At 40.4% G+C, this 23,966-nt stretch overlaps 2 protein-coding genes and 1 non-coding gene across 3 annotated transcripts in view; 1 reads left to right on the top strand and 2 right to left on the bottom strand.

The window, feature by feature from the left end:
• Positions 1–281: 281 nt before the first annotated feature.
• trnal-aag (transfer RNA leucine (anticodon AAG)) lies at positions 282–363 on the top strand. Its single transcript has one exon. It is a non-coding gene; the product is annotated as a tRNA-Leu (tRNA).
• A 641-nt stretch (positions 364–1,004) lies between these two features.
• On the bottom strand, positions 1,005–15,750 carry LOC111663254 (voltage-dependent calcium channel gamma-3 subunit-like). Its single transcript, XM_023417386.2, has 5 exons — positions 14,121–15,750; positions 6,614–12,686; positions 3,716–3,799; positions 3,189–3,329; positions 1,005–2,477 (listed from the first exon to the last, which is right to left on the bottom strand). Exons 2-5 carry the CDS (start codon positions 6,822–6,824, stop codon positions 1,915–1,917), a joined length of 999 nt encoding a protein of 332 aa, XP_023273154.1. The 5' UTR covers positions 6,825–12,686; positions 14,121–15,750; the 3' UTR covers positions 1,005–1,914.
• A 128-nt stretch (positions 15,751–15,878) lies between these two features.
• The window catches only part of LOC111663270 (protein kinase C beta type-like), a 28,646-nt gene continuing 20,558 nt past the window's right edge, over positions 15,879–23,966 (bottom strand). Inside the window, exons 6-17 of the mRNA XM_023417403.2 lie at positions 23,809–23,965; positions 23,240–23,374; positions 22,961–23,057; positions 22,731–22,874; positions 22,446–22,619; positions 22,235–22,326; positions 21,312–21,374; positions 21,063–21,201; positions 20,865–20,945; positions 20,671–20,778; positions 19,720–19,860; positions 15,879–19,086 (exon numbers count right to left, since the gene is read on the bottom strand). Of these exons, the coding sequence (XP_023273171.1) occupies positions 18,934–19,086; positions 19,720–19,860; positions 20,671–20,778; positions 20,865–20,945; positions 21,063–21,201; positions 21,312–21,374; positions 22,235–22,326; positions 22,446–22,619; positions 22,731–22,874; positions 22,961–23,057; positions 23,240–23,374; positions 23,809–23,965 (1,484 nt within the window). The 3' untranslated portion in view covers positions 15,879–18,933. The remainder of the gene's footprint in view (positions 19,087–19,719; positions 19,861–20,670; positions 20,779–20,864; positions 20,946–21,062; positions 21,202–21,311; positions 21,375–22,234; positions 22,327–22,445; positions 22,620–22,730; positions 22,875–22,960; positions 23,058–23,239; positions 23,375–23,808; position 23,966) is intronic.

Below are 23,966 nucleotides of genomic sequence, written 5' to 3'. Positions count from 1 at the left end.
AATACATTCTTAGTGTCTATTAAATTTGTTGTAAAGGTTTTCCACACTTTCCATTATTTCTATAATTTTGGCTTCCATGTTAACAATAGGTGCCAATTTAGCACATACCAACTGTACATTCAAGAATATTCATTCACTTATTGAGTCAATGAATAAATCAATCAACTGATGCAGCCACAATGCAAAGCATTACTAACTATCATCCTAAATTTATATATACATTATACAGTGTGTCCCTTTAATGTCAGTCTCCCACATAAAAACTTTAGATGTTTTATACAGGTAGCGTGGCCGAGCGGTCTAAGGCGCTGGATTAAGGCTCCAGTCTCTTCGGAGGCGTGGGTTCGAATCCCACCGCTGCCAGAGTTTTCTCATGTATATCTCTGAACACAAGCAGAACACACAGACTTCCAAAAGAAGAGAAAACAGAGAGAACCCATTCCACCCAATGCTAACTGAAGTGAAGTGGACTGAACCCCTTCACCATCTTCTAATGATCCATCATGATAATGCTCTATGCCACAAGGCAAAATTGTTAGTTTTCATGAACTTGACGATGAGTTCATGGATGAGATGTACTTCAGTGTCCTCACCTGATCTGAATCCAATAGCACAACTGCCTTTAATGTTTGCCTGAATCATGCCGCCGCCATGGTAACCCATCAAGTTTCCTAGTCCGCCTGCTGTTCCGCTGCCATTGTCTCTAACACAGCTAACTCATGCATGTTCACACACGAGGGCCTTAATGTTTTTGCAGTACAGGGGCATCCATTAATTTTGATAAATTGTTTGTGCCTGTTTATATATTTGCACTATGCTTGGACATTTGCTTCTGTGCCCACTTATGCAAGGACAGATATTTGAATATTCTCTCTCACTTTCTCATGTACACACGGACACCTGAGACATGCCCTGTACGACACAAAAGAAGCAATGCTACACCACTCTTGTCTCTCTCTGAAGCACATTTTGAGCGATTCTGTTCATTTATGAGCTTTATTTGATGTAAACAGAGACTCAGCGGTACAACCATATGGGCAGAATCCTTTTGGTACACTTATGCATGCTCACATGCTTACACAAACACACACAGTGACACACATAAACACACACAGCGAGAGACAGATAGCGTTTTAATGCATTTAATGGGTTTCGATTTTGTGCTTAGGTCCACAAAAAGGAGGACAGGAACAGGACATAGTTATGTCAATCCCACATGTATGTGTGTTGGTGTATGTGTGTGTGTTCGTTTTTTTTTATGTAATAGTTTCTTATTTTAACGGATGCTGCTCCTTTCTGTCTCTCTCTGCATGATTGTGTGTCTTACACACACATTCCTAAAACTATACACACTCAGTCACCCACACTACAGATATACAGTAGACACAGCTAATGCAATAGCATAGCAAAGTGACATACGAAGAGCAAGAAAGTAGTAGATCTCAAAATTGTGTTCTTCTTTACTCCATCTCTGTTTCTCAGACCTTGTCAACAGTAGATGAAAGAGACTGTTTGCTTCAGTCTAGAGCTTGAATGATAGTTGACTAACAGAAATAATCAGCAACTACTTTGATCATTTAAAAATCGTTTTTGTCATTTGATCCGATTCCAGCATCTCAAACATAAGGATTTACTGAATTTCATTGTTTTATAATGTTATGAATTGAAAAAACAAACAAGTTAGAGACGTGACATTGGGCTCTGGGAAATTGGAATTGGGATTTTTCACAGTTTTTTGACATCTCATCGACTAAACATCGACTACAAATAAACAACAGATTAGTTGATGCTCCTCTACGCCAATATCCAAAGTCTTTCCTCTTTCTTTTACCCTGGAAGTGAGAGGATTTCCTCTTATTTAATGTTCTCCTCTCACTCAAGTTCCTCTTGTGTTTTATCACTGAACATCTCCGCTCACACAGGCGTGGTCCTTCTGTTGGCAGCACAGTTTCCAGGCAGAATGTCTGTGTTGTTGTGAGCGACTGCAGTAGTTAAATCATCCACGGCCACGTCAAGCTTACCGTCTTTGAGCGGCGAGGTTAAGGTGTAAAGCATGAACTCTGAGCCCACTGTCAGTGGCGCTGCCATGCCGGTGACTTTGGAGTCAGTGGAGAGGGACGGCTCTCGCTCTTGCACCAAGGACGCTCGAAAAGAGTGTGAGGTCGAGTCCCCCGCGCTGTGGTTGCTCCTGTAACTGTATCGGCGGCTGCGGTTCTGGTAGTATCGGTTGCGGTAGTAAGATGAGCCACGGGAGATGGGTGGCTTGATGAGGGAAGGCCGACCTTTCGTGCGCAGCTGCCTGTGCTTCTCTATGAACACATGCACTGCCAGGACGCCCACCATCTCAGCCAGCACGAAGGACAAAGCCCCAAAATAGAAAGACCAGCCGTAGGAGTAGCTCTTCTTGTTGTCGCTCTGGCTGGGGTCGCCTGAGTTGGCTGATATGTACACAATGATGCCAATGATGTTACTGAGACCTGGGAGAGTTTAGAGGGAAGGACATGATCCATCAATCAAACTTTATTTGTATAGCTGCTTTAAAGGTAAGTACAATTCAAAGTGCTTCACAGATTAGTCTAAAGGGGTAAAGGGTCAACTCTTCAGGCTGCTCCCGGATCTTTTTGCAGGCTCTTCACCAGCTCGCAGCATAAAAACTAAAATATGGCCCACTGAACATTTCAGTCCTGCATTTTAGAAAAACTAAAAGACTTGTGCCACAGGCTCATCCATCATCCTAATTCATAGAGGCTGGTGCAAAACAACAAAGTGTTTTATAAACAAGTAAAAGATTTTAAAATCCTCCTACCTACATGACCACAGAGGTCGCTTGACCCTACCCACAGATATGAGCCATACGAGCGGATCGGAGCGGACCTTTGTTGTCATGGTAACAATGGAAACAATGCAATAGTCACGGTTAACGGAATCAATGAAAATTATCAGTTTGAAATGGGAAACAAGCAACAGTCTCCTGTGTGAAAGTCCTGCGCTTCGTCAACCCACCCACACACACCTACCTCCTCCACCTAACGTGGACTTTGTAGCTCTATGTGCTGTACTACTCCGCCTGACTTCACCAAACAATAAAAACATTACTATGGCTCGTAATAACCTGCTTGTTTTTTTGTTTTGTTTTTTAACATGGGGATTGTTAACATGTGATGAACATATGTGCTTTTTTTCCTGACCTGCAGAGACAAAGAGTATACCCGCGCTGAGAATGACATTGTAGCGTGACTTGTAGAACTCACTGGCAGCTACACACACACCTCCGAGAAATAATAACCCCACACTGAGGATGGGGAAGAGGCTGGAGGCCCGAACTGCTCCTGAGGAAGAGGACAGAGGAGAATGAAATGGGGAATATTCAACATTTGCGTGGTGACTGTAAATTCTGGATTCTGATTGGCTGGGAGGTGTGGATTAACTTTTAGAGACTGGACACCTATGATGTAGGTCATTATAAACGAACGCACCAGTGTTACAATGTAGGTGAAGACGGCAACAATGAAATTCTAAATGTGTATGACATTTGTTTAAATCTGGAAGTCCGAATGAACTAAGAATAGGAAGAGGAGCGAGGACTTAAAACAGACGACCTGAACAAAGTTAGCCAGGGTGAATTCCACTGATCCACTGAGTCAACTGTAACAATCACGGTACATACAACGTATCCCATACAGATCTCACAGTTATACGTTCCTGTGTTACCCACGCAGTAAATATTCTGCAGCATCCTGCTCGTAGTCTCCATCTTCAGCAAAGTGATCAATGTCTTTGCAAACACCCCGAAACGTCCCTGCAGAAAGACAAAGAGAGGAATACATCACATTACATCCATTTAAAAACTCCTTTGGCTCTGCGTTACTCTTCATAGTATGTACTCTGACCCAGTGCACTTTGCATACTCTAACAGTGACTTGCTGACAGTAAATGTTAAATATGCTTACCATCTGATGGGTTTTGTATGGATTTTTTTTTCCTGCTCTTGAAACAATTCGGCTCCAGGCCTTAACTAGCGAATGCTTTATATATTTTGCTTTGGATATTATGCATATGAAAGTCTCTGCCTGAGCCCAGAGAAGTCAGAGGATCGAGAATAATATTTCTCTGAACTGTGACATCTTCTAATGAGTTGCCACAGGAAGAGCATCCTTTAACATCATGTGTGCACATAACAGAAGCAATGGCATATTCTAATTATACTCACAGTTGATTTCAGCCAGTGGCTCCCAGCTTTGTTTGGCTTGTGACCCTTTAACATGAACCAGTGCCTGCTTGTGACCTTTTACCACACTGATTTGACTGATTTTCCTCCTCACATCGTTTAAGCCATGAAGTTTTTGTGTTGCTTATTATAAGTGTTATTGCTAAGAAATAATTTAGGTCAGTCTATTGCTTTATATTTATATATATTTAAATATACGCTGCTCAGGTCCTGACAGTTCACTATAGGAAACATCTCCTGGCACTTTATGTTGATGAATCCAAACCATCACCAACACTTAATAGTCCCACCAACCATCAAGCTGCCAAACACACAGACTGTCACCATAATCACCTGTAACGCCTCTGATATATTTTGATGTTGATTCTCATCCTGTGAGGATTCAGAAATCAGCTGGACTGTTTGTCTCCTGCTCTCACTATCCTTTGGCCATGTAATGCCTTTCAACATTTGCACACACAGGGATATATTGATGAATATGTCCCTATGTGCTGCACTGATTGAACAGTATTGATGATGTGACTCAGTCACCATGGTTACCAAAACCAAACTCATTCAGTGGCTACAACTCGGCCGCGGTGAACAGGTCAGAGAGCAAAGCCCACAATGGAGAGATGAGGATGAGATGAGGTCACATGTGAAACTAGGACCTCTCTCCTTACTCTCAGCAAGAATAGAAATTTTCTGAGCATTTGCAGCTTAGTATCATTAGTCTTTAATCAAACTCTTACTTCGGAGGACAATTTTGTTGTTGCTTGACATGCAAGTAACCGAGCTGTACAGTGACTTCATTCTGGAAGATACTAACAGTATCTCATTGTAAATGTCTGTCTGTAGTGCTGAACCTCTTCTATTTTTATGTTTTATCTACGTCTCTATCTTTGTTTCCTGTCATGTCACTATTTATTGTTTTGTTATTTTGCATTGATAAAAAAAAAAAAGAATTAGGATTAATATAATTTATAGAAGACAACTAGAATTAACTAGAATTAAATCATACAAGTTTCTAATAAAGACAGTGTATGAAAAGTACAAAACCAACTTTCAGCTTTCCATCTTTGTGTCTGTCTGCTTGCAGGTGGCGTTGTGTGATGCAGACTGATAGACACATACACACAAACACACAGGACTGTTGAGGCATTGATGTCCTCTGCATGCTTTGTTACCTCTCCATTAAACCATTTTGGAGTTAAGAGATAGTGGAGCAGCAGGGGAGGGAGGGGCTGAGAGGAGCACAGGGATGGAAGTGAGGCATAAATAAAAGAGCTGGACATCTCAGAAAATTAACAAAGCAAAGCAAACAGGGGGTATGAGGTAAGACAAAGAGAGGTGCTATATTAAAAAGCAATGAATAATTGATCATTTCATTTCATTATATCACATATCCAGGAATTAAACTCCTCCCTCGCTCTCTGAGATGCACCCTCTTGAATCTTGCCATTAATCAAAAATGAATGGGATGTGCTGCAGGAGACGTTCAGTGCTTAACAAATCAGTTTTCCCCCATAGAGATAATGTTTGGTTTTGGTTAGTGGAGTATGAGATCAGCTCTCAGTCGCATTTCTATAACTTATCACCTCAGTGGTTTTATGTTGTTTCTTTTTTATTTTGTTTCAATTCTCTATGTTTGACAAACATTTATAGTGCCATATTTTTTTGGGCACTTGTGAAGCACTTTGTTACTCTGCTTTTGAAAGATATTATTTGAATAAATTTGACTTTCTTATTTACTAGCTAAACAGTTACAAGTTTCTTTTAAACTTTGTTTTATTTGTAAAACACTTTGTCAACACTATTGCTATCACGTGGGTGCTCTCAATGGTGGAATGTAACTAAGCACTATTTCCATGTCATTACTTTATACATGGTGTTCCACAGCATTACATTATACATAGAAAGATATCGTGTCTACTCCGCTGCAATTCAGGGGAACATTGCACCTTTTACCCCACTTCAGTTATTTATCATTAGTAGTTATTTTACACAATTAATTAAACAACGGGAAAGTAAATACAATTGTTAAGAAAAAAAAAGCACCAACTGCTAAATGCTATGTAAAAGTTAAATAAGAATAATGCACTGACAAAATCTATAATAATACAACACTGGCAGCGGACATTTACCTGCTTTACTTTTGATACTTTTAGAACATTTTGCAATAATAGCTGATACTCGTTGTACTTAGTAAATTTTCTTGGGGTGCTTAAGTTTCCTAGAGTATTTAATAATGTAGTATTGCTTCTTTTACTTAACTACAATTGACCAATATTTTTATTTAGTCCGTGCTGCAAGATCATCATAGAAATACAGACTACTGTAAAATAACAATTATGATAAGGGCTTTTGCACAATGCTGAGACCATGCAGGAGTGGTGTGTTTCCTACCCTCCGTGCAGCAGGTCCTCCACAGACCGGAGTGGGTCAGGACTTCCTCGTTCTTGCGGACGGTCTCGTTGTCGTTCAGGTTCTTGGAGCGGCACATCCCGCGGGAGTACAGCCAGTAGTCCGTGCCCACGGCGATGGTCATGAGGCTGAAGGCGCAGAAAGCCCCCGCCGTGGTCAGCAGCATCATCACACCCCGGTTACACAGCCTCATGTCGGCCCAGCCTCCTCTGCCCGCTCCTCCCGGAGACCTCCAGTGGACAGACCGGCGGGGTTCAGAAACTGCTGAAAACTTTTCCCCGGTGTCTTCTCTCTGTGTGGATCCAGTCGGCTGAAAGTGACGGAAACTCCGATTTTGTGCGCATCTTCTGCAACCTGCGCTAAACTCGCATAGGTGAAAAACTTTGCAGGTTTAAGGGAAAGGTCATTTTTCACTAAGCTGCCTTCATAACTCTACAGAGCTGGGACGTTTCCATGTCAGGGCCGCAGACCCAGGACCCCGGGATGTGGATGTGTTGTCAAAAATCACAAAGTAAAAAATTAGAGAGGAACCCAGGCCCGAGGAGCGAAAAGTGGAAAAGCAAACATCCTGGATAAAACAATCCAGAAATCAGCAGCAGCATCAGCAGCAGCGGCGGCGGCAGCAAAGCTCATCTGGACACGATCTACTTTATCGTACATCAACTCTGCATGACAGTAAACTGCAGGATAATCCCGCCCTCCGGTAGCAGTGTGTTCCTGAAGCCGGCAGCCTACATCTGAATCAGAGCGCAGTGTTGACCAACAGTTCAGCATCTGCACAGTGGTTATAATGTTCCCCCGAAGAGACCACAAAAACAAACCCTGTACATTATGTAACCTCATACAATCCAGTGGTGAAAGAAGTATTCAAAACGTTTATGTATGTAAAATAAGTTCAATTATATTAAAGAAAACACTGTATAGCAAATAATTTAGCCTGTAAATCAGCGACAGTACAGACTATAAGTGATTAGGTTCAATACTGACCCAGTGTGGGCCTCCATCATGCCAGAGCAACTTTACCCAAAAACCATGTGCCCAGTTTTTGTGTCATTTTCAGTTGACTGTGGGAACCCACTTGGTAAAGTTAAAGTCCCCCTCCACTCAAACACGTGTTTTGCTTATTGTTGCTTCACTTGGCTGTTTGCGTTTCTCTGACCAGACTGATGTGCACAGTTTGACACTAGAAGTCTGTTTTCACGCTCAAGAGGGAAAGTTTCAATCTGAGTTGAACACTGTTTGTAGAGTGGGATTTTGTGACATCACAACTAGTTCAGAGGCCAATCATTATCCAGTATGCAACTTACACAAGTGTGATGTGGAAACTTGAAGCCTCCAGCCCACACACACACACTGACAAAATACATTTGAATGAAGTAGGAAACAGATTCTGTCAAACGTCTGAAATGAAATTTGCTGGATTTTCCAGTGAAGGCGAAGAAACTCTTTTGGGGAATAAAAATATCAGACACAAATTATTATTCCAAGCAAAAATATTTTTACATGTCATGAAACATGTCAGGAGCAAATCTTTTACCCATTATTACATCTGTGTTATACTGACCCACACCAGGTCAATTCTGAACGCAACAATTAATTAAATAACTTGTTTTTCAAGACTTGCAGATTTTCATAATTTACATTTATTGTTTAGATAAATAAATATTTTATGAATTTATCAAATCTTGAATGTAAAATATTTTGCAGCTAAGCTATATTTCTATTTTCTTTGGACAGGGAATGTTGGACTGAGTAATGGTGTTTTTAATATTTGGCTCCTACATGAAAGTGACTTTGGTGAAATATTAATAGTTGTGGAAAGTCTTTTACACTTTATATAAGAGAAATATTACAGAGATATTGATATCTCTGGAGCTTTGTGGCTGATGTCACAGCTGTTTACTCATTAGGCCTTCACGTCCTTCATATTAATATCCTCATCTGGATTACATCCACCAGAAAATGGGGAAGGAGCCCTGTGGGGCCCCTTCATCTGAATGAATAAAAGAATAAATGAGAATATGAATATTTAAGGGTTTGAATATAAAGTGAGCGAGTATGTGTGAAGACGACAAAGCAATCAAAATCCAAAAAAAATGATGGCTTATTATTTAAAACTAAATAAATAAAATGATTTTCTTCTGTTGGAAGTTCACATACCCTTATACATTTTCATCACATGACCGCGCCCCTGGATCTGAGACTCTTCTACTGACTAATGTTGGCTAAGCAAACCCTCACGATCTGCTGCTGGTCAATATGAACATTTTTGCCGGAGAACGAAGCCTAAGAACAAGAACATAACAAATGAAATGACTAATTCAATAATCAATTAGTCAGTTGATAGAAAATAAATTGGCAACTATTACAAAAATGACAAACATTTCATGGTTCCAGCTTCTCCAATGCAAATGTGAGGATTTGCACCTTTTTGTTGCGATAATAATTTTGTCAAACAAACAGTGTCAAGGTGTCACTTTGGGCTCTGGGTAATTGTGATGAGCATTTCTCAGAAGTTTTACAGACTTTACAGCTTTGTGTATAAGATTAGCTCCAACCTACAACCACAAAATGCTGCTTATGCATTGATGCATGAGTTATAATATTACAATAATATAATATATAATAGCATAGAAGTCACAGGGGCCATTTGCTGCAGTGCATACTTTTACTTTTGTAACTTTTAAGTACATTTTCCTGATTTTACTTACATACCTTTACTTCAGTAACATTTTCACTGCAGTTTAACTCGCAGTGAAGTTTTTTACAGTATGATATTAGTACTTTTACCTAAATAAAGGATCTGAATACTTCCTTCACTACTGGCTGTTGTGTACAACCCTTCAAAGTAAAAGACAGGAGCCAGAGTTACTGAAATGGTATTATGATAATTCATTTTAATGTAGGTATCATATTGGAGGTGTTTCTCACGCGCAGGTAAAGACGGCGCATGCAACACATGAATACTGTCCTGTTACACCATCTCCTCAGGTTGCTTTATAAAAGTTGCCCTCTTCTCCTCATCCTCTTTCTTCTTCTTCTCCTGCCTTTTGCATAGTAAACACTTTATTCTCCCCTCTTTTCCCTTCTCCCTCTTGTCTTGCCAATCTCATTTCCCAGTTCCTTCTCATTAAAATTTACCGATGTGAATGTGAGCCGCAGAAAGGGGAGAAGCAGAGAAGGAAAAAGAGATCAAATTAAGATTGAAGGAAAGGAGAAGAGGAAGAGGAGGAGAAAGGGGAGAGATAAAATTGGAGAACAAAGTAAAAGCTGAGAGTGCTGGCAGGGGTAAAGAGCAGAGAGACAGGGAGATGGGGTGTGAGGAAGTGCGTCATTGCATGGAAACCACATCTAGCTCTAGATCCCATTCCTATTTACACATACACAGAAACACAAGTCATACAGAATAATTACATCTATTTTATATGTTCATTTAACACACAGCCAAACAGTCTTTGCTCCGTGCTTTTTTAAAGCAAACTCTTTAGCCGCGCACATTTTCGACATTATCAGAAATAGCGTACGCAGCATCCAGAGTGGAAACTAAAAACTTGATCTGAGCATGGATATCATAAAACTGACTTGCATCGATAAATTCAAGACACCGAGAGTTTCTCACCTCCACGATGTCGAAAGCAAATCTTAGAGAACTACTGTACCAACAAATATGGCATGCATAGAGGAGCTGCACCACAAAGACTGTATAGGCCTACACAGCACTAACCCACTGCATACACAGTGCCATAGAGAAGAGAAAGAGAGAGATTAAGCAAGAGAAAAAAGACAGAGACATTGTTAAATATCACTGCCAAACAGGCATTTGGGGAATTTCTTTCCTTTTTTTTTCTTTTTTTTTTCTTTTTTTTTGCATCAGTTTGGAAGACGAGACGTGCTTAAGACTAAGTTCAGGACTAACTTAGACATGAGGTTATAAATCAGGGCCCTGTTCTTCATACGTGGAAAATATGACTCTGGATTTTTTTGTTTTGGTTCTTTGAAGCTAACTCGAAACGTTCTTCACTTTGGCTTTTTTTAATCTCTGAGGTGATTTTAACAATTGTTTTCATGTATTTGTACATATTTTCTACTTCAGGTAAGACACCATGAGGGTGATAAGTTGCATTTGCGCAGCCAGTTAAGCCTGGAAGGTGTTTTATTGTTTTAAATCTTTTGCCTTTTTCTCTTTTTAGACCTCACTGCATCTGTTCAGGCTGAAGGGAGAATACTGGACCTGCCGCACCAATATTAGAAGCTGAGACTGTAATCAGAGCGAAAGGTAAATTCAGTTACACAAAAGCAGATATTCATTACATGTGGACTTTGCACTTTTATGGCCTATTGATGTAATTGGCTTGACTTAGGTGTTGCCAGGGTTTTGTTGTCCTTTTAGCAGGTGGACAATTTACACAGAATAGATACAGTATCTCTTTATAGTATATCTTTTAACTCTTTATTTTTCAACTTTTTAGCCAATTAGCAATATTAGCATCCTTTCTTCTTTAGAAAGGATATTGCATTGAGGGGGAATCCCACACATGAGCTCATTTTCATATTCAAACGTCTCACTTAGCTTTATAATGAAAGAATACTGATATAATTATCATTTGAGAAATCATCAGTATTTGCTAAGAGAAAATACAAGTTTGTGACTAAAAAAACAGAATCAACCCAGTTTTTGAGACACTGTGAACAAAAAGACAAACTCAGCAAAAAAATTCTAACTATTAAAGACCAATAACATTTTCCATTAAAATGGGAATTTGTAATTTAAAGACTAAAACTCCTTCAATGATTAACTGCAGAGCTTGGATTGCTGAAAATAGTTCATGCATTTAAATCTGCTTCTTAAGGAGTGAGGTTTCGTTTTGCAGCAGGCCTGTTTGCTTTTATCAGAAGTCTCTCACATGTCAGTTTGGGAGAACCTCTCCGCTCGAGCACCAACATCACTCACAGTCTAACCACACTCACTCATCATATCTAATTCAACAGCGATGAAAGCGTGGGAAAAACTTTGGAGCACCATGTAGAAATTATTAACGGCAGTAAAATGCGGGAGCGTGCCTTAAATGACACTGATGTCCATGAAGCTACTGTCCCAGTGCATGCAGGGAGGGATCCCAACACGCCTAAATCGTACAACAGGCCGGCACAAGGCTTAACAAACCAAACCAATCTTCACGCTGCTTTCAAAGAACCAAATTATCTGCATGAGAATAAACAGGATTATTTTTAGCCTGATAACAGCATGTAAGCCTGAATTAAATAAGCCACATTTGATGAACAGGGCCTTGGACTTTCATAATTCAAAACCTTCCTTCCCTCCAAACCGCAGCCTATGCAGAAACGTGTGTGTGTGTGTGTGTGTGTGTGTGTGTGTGTGTGTGTGTGTGTGAGCACATACATGACATATTGATCATGGAATGTTCATGACGCAACTTTTACAGGCCGAAGAGAGGGAAATCAAGTAAACAAACACACGCTGTTGCCGATCGATAGAGCACATACACACAGTTACACATACGCTGTGGCTCTTGATCGTCAGCCGCTGTATTGACCTGCTCAACACGAGGTCCCGTGAGTTTTTTCGGAAACTGGCCTGTTACCACGTGGTCAAAGTAAGTCCTGCTGTGACCAACCAGCTGCTGAAGCCATCTAGGTTTGTATTTCATCGTGCTGCTTGTGTGTCTTTAAATGTGAGTATGTATGTTTATGATATTCATTACTGTCCAGTGTAGACGCTGGCGGGGGGATGAGTTTGAGGATTTTTATGTGTGTGTGTGTATGATTGGTGTGAGTCCGGGCTGCCGATGAGATGCTGGATGACTCTTGGATTAAATGTAACTGGGCTGTTCGGGTTTGGAGTAAAGTCTTGTCCGGGCTGCGTCTAACCAACAGGAACTCCTCAGACTTGTATAATAAATTCGGGGTTGGTGTAGGAGAAGCCTTGGAACTCGTTCTGGTCTAGGTTCATGATGAACAGCTTGTCTGTGGGCGTCAGCTCCACCGCCATCTTTGTGAACTCCTTGTCAAAGTTGCCGACGTCACAGCGAGATTTCTGTCGCAGAGAGAAGAGAAGGAGAGGGGAAAGTGTTAGAAGTACAAACTTAGAGTTGATTTGTACAGCGTTAAAAAGACAGTTTAGAAAAGAACAACGTTGACAACAAGCAAAAAGAACAACCGTCTCATAGAAGCACAAAGATGAAGAATAGAGGAGGAGGCGAGGGAAGTTGACTGTTTCAGCAAACAAAGACATTTTAATCGTCTGCAGAGGTGGGACAAAGTGATTGTTTTGCAAGACAAGTCTCAAGTCTGTTGGATTAAATCAAAGTGTATTACTGCATTTTAAGTAAATTATTAATCTAAAAATATTGGTATGTGCAGCTTTTATCTTTGGGCTTGGGGAGGGACTGAAGTCCTTCCAGAATAAGAGTCTTACGTCCCTGGGAGTCACAAGCAGTGATGGAATATAACAAGTACAATTACTCAAGTAACAATTTGATATTTTATACTTCTACTCCACTGCATTTCTGAGGAAATCATTGTATGTTTTATTCCAGTACATTTATCCTACAGCTTTAGCTACTAGTTATTTTACAAATTAAGATTTTTGCATAAAAAAACATATGAAGAGCTTATAAAATATGAATATGATGCTTTGACAAAGTTTAAACTTCTAACAGTGTATACAAGTACAGTAGAAACCATTAGTCGAAAATTAACTGGCAACTATTATGATGATCATTTAAGTCATTTTTAAAGGCATTTCTCACTATTTTAATTAAGTTTTACAAACCAAATAATCATTACTTAATAATTAATAATTGACTACTTGATAAACATAGTCAGGGGGTTAAATCCATAATGAAAGTAAGCATAGTTATATAAAATATATTTTAAAATGAGCTCTAACTCAATGACTACAACCGTAAAATGCTGTGTACACATTAATGATATAATGTAACATGGTCACAGGGGCCATTTTTCTGCGTACTGAATACTTCTACTTTGAATACTTTCAGTACATTTTTGATGATTATACTTGCATACTTTAGTTGAATGGCATGTGTTTTTTGATTTTGTAAAGTCTAAGTTCAGTCTAGTCCACACCTCTGATAATCTGTAAATGGTGGCACCACAATAAGTCTAGACTCAGAAAAACACACCACTGATTCCATACAAGACTGGGGGGAAGAAAGTCGACAAAGAACAAACACACCGTGGCGACAAACCCAGCGACACAGTCAAATATGGAAAAGACCCACCCGAAACATTTCAACAGCACAGGTGCAGGAAGATCCGAGACAAACTTCTAAAGCCAGAGAGAGGAAATGTTCTAGTACAGAACAGACGAGGATCGATAAAACAGACCAGCTGCAGACCAAACCACAACCGGAAAGGATTTCACACGGGGAAGTGAAGCAGTGAGCCTCAGGCAAGACACATGTATCACACACATTACACACATCACACAAAGCGTTTAGGTTCCTACCTCCTCCTTTTGTCTCATCACAGGGCTTCCAGCTGAAATGAGGAGGGGTTGCAAACTTTCCCATCTCTACCACTGGTCCACGAATTTACCACTAATTCAGCTCATTATTGTGTATGAGGCGTGTGTGACGATGCTGCTTGTGTTTGTTTGTTTTGTGATTAACACTTTATTTTAACCCCCTCTATGTAGCCTTTATAAGCAGCATATAACAATTAATAAATAGCTGATAACTTTAGCTTTAATGCAGTTATCTGTAAGCAGATATAGAGACACTTTAGTGTTGATTAATGGATCTGACAACAACTTTAAGACTCGTGAAGCATCCCACACTGGCGTATAAACCCCTGAAGAATTTAACACCATTATATTTACATAAATTCAAAATATGAAGTATTTGTTTATTATATTCATCTTATATATTAAGTATTTCTTTATAAATGCTTTTCTCATTCCATGACCACTGAGCACCATCTGTTGATGAGGGGCCATGAGATGTAGCTGTAAACTTAGCTGAAAATTTAGTAAGTGGACCTTTAGTTAAGTTTTCTTCAGACTATTTCTGGGGCCAAGAATGAAAGATTTGGACTCTAGTTTACCACTCTAAATTTTGTAAATATTTTAGCTTGAAGGAATCGAGGGTTTCCTTTTTTCTTTTAAGTCCTCCAACTTAAATGACCATATAAGTAATTTGTCCCCACCCTGCAACACGACCCACAGAAACAAACCAGCAGCATTCGTATCGCAGCTTATTTGTCATAAACAGTGTGGAACCGTCTCAGTCTCTAAGGTTTTGGTGCAAAAACTACTTAGTAAGGTATAGGAAAAGATCGTGGCTTGGTTTATAAGTACTTCATTAAGGTTAGAGGACCTTTGTCGTCATGGTGACAGTAATAAACATGAGGTTATGGTTGTGGAACGGTCATTAATGAAGAAACAATGAAACAAACAGGAAATAACCTGTTTCCACCCACCACCTGTCGACCCCGTTCATCCACCCCGACCGCTGCATAACATTTTCTATACTGCGTGAGCCGACTTCCTACTCTGTTCCCGTCATTGCTGTGGTCGCTAGAGGTCACTCAACAATAAAACAGAACTATGGGTCGCAACAAGCTGCTGGCACAGACGAACTATGGGCTGTTTTTTTTTGTTTGTTTTTTTATATGACAGTCTCGTTCAGGATGCTTCATGGGAGAATTTTAACCGTTGCATTAAACACTTGCATTAACACAAAATACCCTAATATCTGCTTACAACTACATTGTAGTGTGTTACAAACAACTTATGAAGTGTTTATATACTGCTTATACATTTATTTGCTTTCTTGCTTACAGTTAGATGAGACAATCATACCGTTCTCATGTCAGTGCCTTAAATGAAGCTGCAGCCAGGCGATTATTAGCTTAGCATTCAGACTGAAAGCAGAGGGAGCTAGCAAGGCAAAGAAATAGTCCAGTGTTTAACCTTTAAACAAACCAAATGTTTTTGTACAAATCAAACAAACAAGACATAACCTAACTTTTAGCCAGGCTTGCAACTTCCTCCTGTTTCCAATTTTTATGCTAAGCTAAGCTAGCTGTCTCCTGGCTTTATCTTAGCTACATGAGAGAGATATGAGAGTGGAATTCATTTTCACACCAAACTCTTAGCAAGAAACCAAACAAATGTAGATCCCCAAAATGTTGAACCGTTTCTTTGAAGTGTTACATTATATTACATTTGGGTGTAGCAGCAGTAACAAGGCAGACACAGCAGAAGTAGTCTGGTAGGCACCAGTGAGTATATTATCAGTTTCCAGTCATACAAGACAATTATACAATCCACAGAAGCATCTCTCTCATTCAGAACAATTTATCCAAATAGCTCTCCGATATAGAATTCAATAAATTTTTTCTACGTTATATATCTCGTTATGCCATCGCTGATTCATCATTGTTACCATCACCACAATAACTCACTTTTTTTCCACCTGGCAGAATCAGTCTTTTTCTTTCTTTCTTTTTTTTTTTCTTTTATCAGCGAGCATCTTTGTATATCAGAAAAAACTCTTTGATGTCGCCCTGTTGCTGCCTACATTTTTGATACAAGCTCAAAGAACAAGATTTGACACATTTTTACTACCCTGCATCGATACACAGTTACAAAAGGAAAATACAACCTGCCGCACAATGAAACACACGTCTTCTCAGACAGTTCATTTTATATATGAAAATGACTTTCCAAGTGTATTGTATCGTATTGTTGGAGAACAGATAAGCTAAAATGCATATTCTAATAATTATACATGTACTGCAAAATGGCACAAGATGGCTGCCCTTCATCACAGTTGTTGAGGACAATATTTGTCCACACTTTCATGATTCTGAACCATATTTTGGCACTTTTGGACATCCTGTTTCTGTGAGCTCACAAGACTCTACAGGGCTTCGTCATATGTGAAATTCTCCACAGAAGGTTGTTTACAAGCTAAGAGATATGTCCTCTGTCATTAAAAACACAGTGTAACGTGGTGAATGTTTTCAGTTATGAATCAGGAGAAAAGTAATGACCGTTCAGTCAAAAACCTCTTGACTTGTCGCAGGCTTACACTGTTGCACGTGTAAAGACTTCTATCCTCCAACTGGTTAAAAATGAAATCAGCATGAAATCAGATAAGCTCACCACAACACTGACTGAACATAAAGTGAAGAAGTATTTGGTCCTATAGACAAAAGTAAAGTCAACATTAGGAAACTGATTAGTATTCAAAACAATCATAGCAAAGCAACTGGTCAGTTTTCACTTCCACTGTATGAATATTACCAATATGTGATCATAGTACACTCATCAATATATTACTGAAAGGTCGTCATAGTCAATATGCAATTACAGGGAGGGTGACACACGGACAGGGCAGGTTCAGGTGGGTCCTGATGCCGGACTCTAACATGAACCTGCTGGTGTGAGCAGCCGGGCAGCATTCAGGGATAAAGATAGAGATACAGCCAGTAAAGCTGATATGAGAGCAGCAGTGTAACGTGACATGTTCATCCACAGTAAAATGAAAACAGTGTCACCGCTGGAAACCAGACTAGTCTCCTACTGGCAACTTGACACGTGAATATCTGATTATTTCTCGTGACTGTTAGCATTTGAGCACCTGTCTGCATTTCCATCTGAACGTTACTGAAAGGAATAGTTTGGCATGGTGGAGAGATATGCTTATTTGATTTCTGTCCGAGGGTCAGATGAGAGTATTGATACCACTCCTTTAAATTAGATAGAGAGCTGGAGTCATGAGGCAATTAGCCAAGCTTTGCATAATGACGCAAGCCTGGAGCAAACAGTTAACCTGATTCTCCTCAAAGATATGGCTGCCAGAAGTAAAGTTCACTAATGAAGACGTTTTATCTTATTTGTTTGTTTGTCAATTCATGCACAAGGAGAAATGTAAAAACGGATTATAGGATTTTAATCGAATTAGAAGAAAACTGGCAAAAGAAAATGCGAACTAATGCGTGTTTTCATTCTCCTCTGTTATGTGATTATTAGGAGGTTGGTTTATCAAGATAAACAGCTGGTGGTGCTAATTTTCAGTCTAGTGCCATTAAAGCATCACAGAGGAAGAGGGCGCAACAAGTCGATGTAATGAAAAGAGCAACAGTCAAACTTCAGATGGTGAAAAACAATGTAGAAAACGTGATAAAATATGGCATTTTTGTTTGTTTGTATTGTCTCCTCATGGCTCCACACAGATCTGATGTTTCTATCTGCTGCTATTTTTCAGTCAATCTACGTTGAAGTCATGATTTATCCACTAAGTCTGTTTCCATTTTACTTTATTGCATTTTGCGTTTATGGACACATTGACTTTTTCACTTTTTCTTTTAGGTTTTTTTCCCCGAATTTGTGGCATTTCCACTCCAGGTTTTCTAATGCACAAATTTAAAATGTGCATTAAAACATGTGGATGGAAACCCACCTAATGTGTGGCTTTTACAGGAAAAGACTCGAGCAGAAAGGTGAGGGTCACGTGACTGACGGGTGTAGCCAAGCTAAACTTCCGCTAGTGCGCTAATCTATTAGCATGCTTACTGGCAGTTGACTACTACAAAATTTGGGAGGCTGTACTTGGGTCCAGGGGTGCTCTGAGCTTAATGCTTAAGTCAGCATACTAAAATCTTCAAAATGACAAAGTTAACATGCTAAGGCTTAGCAGATATGATGCTTACCATGTTCACCATCTTAGTTTAGCATATTAGTATGCTAACATTTTCTAACTATGACAAAACACGAGCTACAGCTGCGGCTAATGGAAAAATCTTTTCCTTGATTACATTCACATCACAGTGATAAGGTAGGCTACTGCTTTTTAAAAACTCAAGAGAAAAAAAGGTTTTGCTTTGCTGTGGAGATTTAGTTAGCTAAAGATTAAAGAAAACATTCATGTTTGTGTATGGATCAAACAAATGAGAAACATGCGAATTAGTTACTTTACTTCTGGTAGGCATACATTGGAGCTTGGAGAGAGTCCTGCAGTTTCCTTCTGCTGCCAAACTTTATGCTAAACGAAGCTCATCTCTCCCGCGCTCTAGCTTCACAATTAACACCGTAAAGTGAGACTGATTTCATCCTACTCATCTCACTTTGGCAAAAGAAGATAAATAAGTGCATTTCCCAAAATGCCTTACTATTTCTTTAACGTTTCACCCTGCCGAATGCAGCCTGGATATGACATCATGGTGATTTTTTAAACTTTTTTTTTTTATTTTTTTTCGTGTGTGTGTCTGAAGTGTAGGGGATTACTAGTGCAGCCCAGTGATATGTGGCATGGTCAGTGGATTGAGTGAGTGTACTCAGGGTTAACAAATGAGAAGCCTTGGAATTCTTCCTGGTCCAGGTTGGCTATAAGCTCCTGATCTGGGGGGGTCAGCTCTGGGGGGTGGCGCGTGAAAAAGCGATCAAAGTTCTCCGCATCACGCCCACACTGCCATGGAGAGGAGAGAGAGACAGAGATGGAGAGAGAGATGGGGAGGATGAGGTGAGTTTGATGAGGGATGTGAAGGAAAAAAAGGACAACAACAAACGACAAAGAGAAAAAAGAGAAATACAACTAAAACATGGCATCAACCAATCAAATCACTCACAGCCGAGACTGTGGATTTCCATTGGTCCATATGTGAGCAAGTGAAAGTTCAGCTTCACCATTGGTGACTACACTCACAAATCTCAGCTCTAGCATTTGCGAGAGAAATGACCAATGGCAGGTGATGGTTGGGTTCGGGGGATGAGCGATCTAATCACGTCTGTAACTTACCTTTAAAGTTTGACTAAGTGCCTTTTCTCCTTCCTTACTGTGATAGATTTCTAAGGTATTCAGATAAGTTATGCTAATATTCAACAGCTCAAGTGTGTGTGTGTGTGTGTGTGTGAGTGAGTGTGTGTGTGTGTGAGTGTGTGAGAGAGAGAGAGAGAGAGACAGAGAGTGAGTGAGTGAGTGAGTGAGTGAGTGAGTGAGTGAGTGAGTGAGTGAGTGTGTGTGTGTGTGTGTGTGTGTGTGTGTGTGTGTATGTGTGTCTGTGTGTCTGTGTGTCTGTGTGTGTGTGTGTGATATACTCACAGCTTTAGGTTTGAAAGGTGGCTGCACCTCTTTATTCTCCAGTTTTTCCCAGTCTATGTAGCGGAAGAAGGCGTGCTCTTTGATGTCTCTCTCCCCCTCTGGACCACAGCCCAGACGCTTACATGGGTGTTTGGTCATCAGCTTAAAAAAAAAAAAAAAGTCACACACAGACTCATTACGAGAATTTGGACGTGTGTGTGTGTGTGTGTGTGTGTGTGTACTGTGGACCCTGCCCACTACCCCCTAACTCTGTCTATGTGTTGTAAGCCTCTGTTTTTCAGGTTGCAATTAGCGGCTAATAATGCAGCTCAATGTCGTACACAGGGCATGTTTGCATTTTCCATTTGGTTGTTTTCCATGTTATGTATTCTGTGCTTCTGTGTTGCATGTTTTAATTAGCACCAAACAATGTAGTATAACTACGTTCTGTAGGATTTTTTCACTAAATATTAATTTTAATCTTATATTTCTTTGGGATGATTTTGTATCATCTGTCCATGGGACCACGGATGAAAAATACCCTCATGGCTAACTGAGACTGAACACCTTTTAAGTTGATATGGGGTGAACAGCTGCTTATTTACAATATTATCATTCATTAGAAGTCGTGTTTCTGGCGACCTGATGAATGTAATTCCAGTATTCACTCTCTCTGTCTTTTGGCCTCTAACAACTCCTGAGGTAAATATCTGAATGTTTCGGTGTGTTCACCTGCTAGTGAGTGTACAGTGGGTTTTCAGAGCTTTTTCTCTGAATACAGCTTCCCTCCGAATCGAAAAAGACACAGAGTGAACCAAAACAGTAAAGAGTTTGTCTTATGCCCTTTCACTTCAAACAATGAGCCCTTAATGTAAGTGTACCCTCCAGTGTTCGGAGTGGATAGGGAGTGGGTTTAAGGGCCAGATTTGGATGAGTCCCGACTCGTGTGTGCATTCAAGTGTGCATCCTCACCCCCTTGCAGATGGCAACAGCTTCTTTGGACATGGATTTAGGGTAAGAGACGTGATGCTCCATGATCGACTGGAACAGCTCATCTTCATCCTCCCCGTCAAAAGGCGGCTGGAGAGGCACAAGAACACTATGTTGTTTTCAGTTCTTGTTATTGGTGTTTCCCTGCTAAGAGGAGAAAGTTGGTACATACAAACCTGTCCAGCTAGCATTTCGTACAGCAGTACTCCAAAGGCCCACCAGTCCACAGACTTCCCATAAGGCTGATAGGCTATGATCTACAAGACACAATGGTAAACTCATTCAAGTGAAAAGATGTATAAAAATGTTGTGTTTTTGTTTTCTTGTTTTGCCAAAAGAGCTCCCGTTAGCTACCAAACAATACGTGAACATACCTCTGGAGCGATGTAGTCTGGTGTTCCACAGAAGGTCTTTGTGGTGATGCCGTCATACATGTTCTCTTTGCACATTCCAAAGTCGGCGATCTTTATGTGGCCTTCAGAGTCCAGCATCACATTGTCCAGCTTCAGATCCCTGGAAACAAACACGTGGAAATACACACACTGAGGTATTAAACACACTTGTTTTCTGAAATGATGGATAATTGCACCTGCGGACTCGAGCTGAGTCACAAATGGACTCACCGATACACAATGCCTTTGGAGTGGAGGAAGAAGAGTCCGATGGCAATCTCTGCAGCATAAAACCTAAAATACAGACAAACACCAATTTATAAACATACGTGGATACACAGTATGGTGTGTTATGGGCGGGAGATACAGGTAAAAAATGACAATTATGAAGCCAAAATTGCACAGTATTTTTGCGTTTTCACAAATTTTATGTGATGTCATTTCAGATCATGATATTGTGAAAACTTTTTAATATAAATAAAAACATTACTTTTCTACAGTTTCTTTGCTTTTGCATGAAAACGTGAGTTTAGTTAAACGTAACCTCTTGTAGCTCTACAGAGCTGCTTATTTATGAGCGGCTCCCCATTTTGTTTGTCCGGTTCCACTGACCTACAGGTGGCGTTAATGTGCCAAGAAACGTGGGAATGCGCCAAGAAAGCAGGGAAGAAGACGACTGCAAGCTAGTAAACATGGACGTGAACAATATAGGATTTAAGAGGTTCGAAAATCTGGCTTTGCAAATGTTTTATGAGGAAGGAAACGCATTCATCCCTTGTTAGATCTCAATGATACACACAGTGGGTTTTGGGTGAGTAACACTGAATGTAATCTACAGTGCACCTTTAAATGCAAAGTGTTCATGTAACTTCTTAACTGCCGAGAGTGAAGAGCTGTAGGGATTTTCCCAAAAAAGCTGCTGCAGGCATGTGACAAATACCTACGCAGTGCCATGTTATCAGCTAAATATTAATAAGCATTTATCTAAACCTGAATTAGTACCTTTTAACATGAGATCATCCTAATATATTAAAGAGGAGGGGCACAACTAGAGGAGAGTCGAAAATACAAGATATTGTTTTGCCGTCATGACAATATTGTTACTGCCGCATAAAATGTTCTATTATTCAACTTTCCTGCGTGTGTGTACTCACACAGCATGAGGCTCCTTGAACTTGCCAACTTGTTGGATCTGGTACATAAGGTCTCCTCCATTTATATACTCCATCACAAAATACAACCGGTCCTAGAATACAAAGATGATGAGGAGGTAAGAAAAAAGGAAAAGAGGAGAACAAGTCGTGCGTTGCCATATTTCTGCGTGCGCTCATCATTGTTAATGCAAGATGTTGCGTCGTGTTCTACCATGGTTTGGAAACAGGAGTGCAGCTGAGTGAGGAAAGGTGGTTTCCCAGACAGAGCGAGGACTCTCTTCTCCACCATGGTGCACTCCACGTCATCGTCCTGGATCACCACGTCCTTCTTCAGGATTTTGATGGCGTACAACTCGTCCGTCCCCTTCCTCTCAGCCAACATCACCTGAAGGGAAGCGAATGAAAAGTATATAAACCAACTCCATTAGGGGAATTTCTTTTCTACCAGCTGCCGGTTCACGTTTTCGATCGTGGAGCGTCTATGTGAGTGCATCACCTTGCCAAAGCTGCCTTTGCCGAGGACCATGACGAAGTTGAAGTCCGAGAGCTTGACACGGTCCTGATTGCCATTGCTGTCATACTTGCACACCGAGGAGGAGGAAGAAGAGTCCGTGGGCTTCCCTGGTCCCACCCTCGCCCTCTAAAGATTATAGAGGGAATAATGTTCAGGTTCAAGTTCAAATTAAACCTGTTGTCATTTTGGGTTTCTGTTTGTGTGAGTCTCACCTCAAACTTTTGTCGTAGCTCCTCGTTACCGTCCTCTCCATCTGGCTGGACAGGAACATTAAAGTATTCTCCTTCCTCCTGAGAAAGCAGCTTAAACCTAAACCCCAGAATGAAAACAGAACAATGTCAGATAAATCCAGGATCATCACCAGACTATGAAAATAAAGCTCCTAAATATTCACACCCCTGTTCCTTCTGCTTTTGTTATTTCCATCTACACCTGTGTTTAATTTTTCCCAATTCTCCTCCATTTCAAATTTCCTCATCCTGACATCTTACCATCCGTCTATCCCTAGTTTCTGTAGCTCTGAGATCCCAAAGGACAGGGATCCCATGAAGTCGTTCCTGCTGGTCAAATCCCAGTCCCAGACCTCCACCGAGAGACGGCGGTCCTTGTCACTTTCTTTTAGGCGGCTGAGAAGAGAGAGAAAATGCGGAGGGACAGTCAGATGAAAGAGCAGATAAAGGGAAGTTCTTAAAATAGGTTAAAAAAAATTAAACCAAGAGCATAATATGATTTTAAAGCCAAAATCCATCACATCTCTCTCTATTTAAACTGGCAGACACCTCAGCATGTGACATTTTTTCATGCCTGTGCCTTTCCTAGCAGTCACAGTAACCCAGAATAGCTTGAATAACAACAAGCAAAAAGCAGGGAAAAGAATGAGGACAGGGTCACTTGCACGAGCTCCAGTTAGCTTTGTGCTCATGTGACTAAAAATGAGGCCAAGAGAGTCACTTTAAACCAAACAAGTTGCATTCAAATAATTGCCAGAAATAAGTTGATCAGGAGTGCGAAGCCTGAAAACTCGTATCCAAGATACGGTACAGAAGGAGAGATGTCTTACAAATTGAAGGTCTCATTCCAGGTGGGGTTGAGGCAACATTTGATGGTCTTGGTCTTCTGTTTGCTCTCACTCTTGGGATCTGGGATCAGTTTGAGCTTGACGTAGGGGTCTGACAGGCCATTGGGGTCCATGGGCACCAGGTTCTTAGCCTCTTTGAC

Source organism: Seriola lalandi, unplaced genomic scaffold (genome assembly GCF_002814215.2).
Source record: "Seriola lalandi dorsalis isolate HSWRI2012SDOR001 ecotype SW California unplaced genomic scaffold, Sedor1 jcf7180002054574, whole genome shotgun sequence".
In the NCBI taxonomy this organism is placed as follows: domain Eukaryota; kingdom Metazoa; phylum Chordata; class Actinopteri; order Carangiformes; family Carangidae; genus Seriola; species Seriola lalandi.
This window is presented reverse-complemented; position numbering and strand designations above follow the sequence as displayed.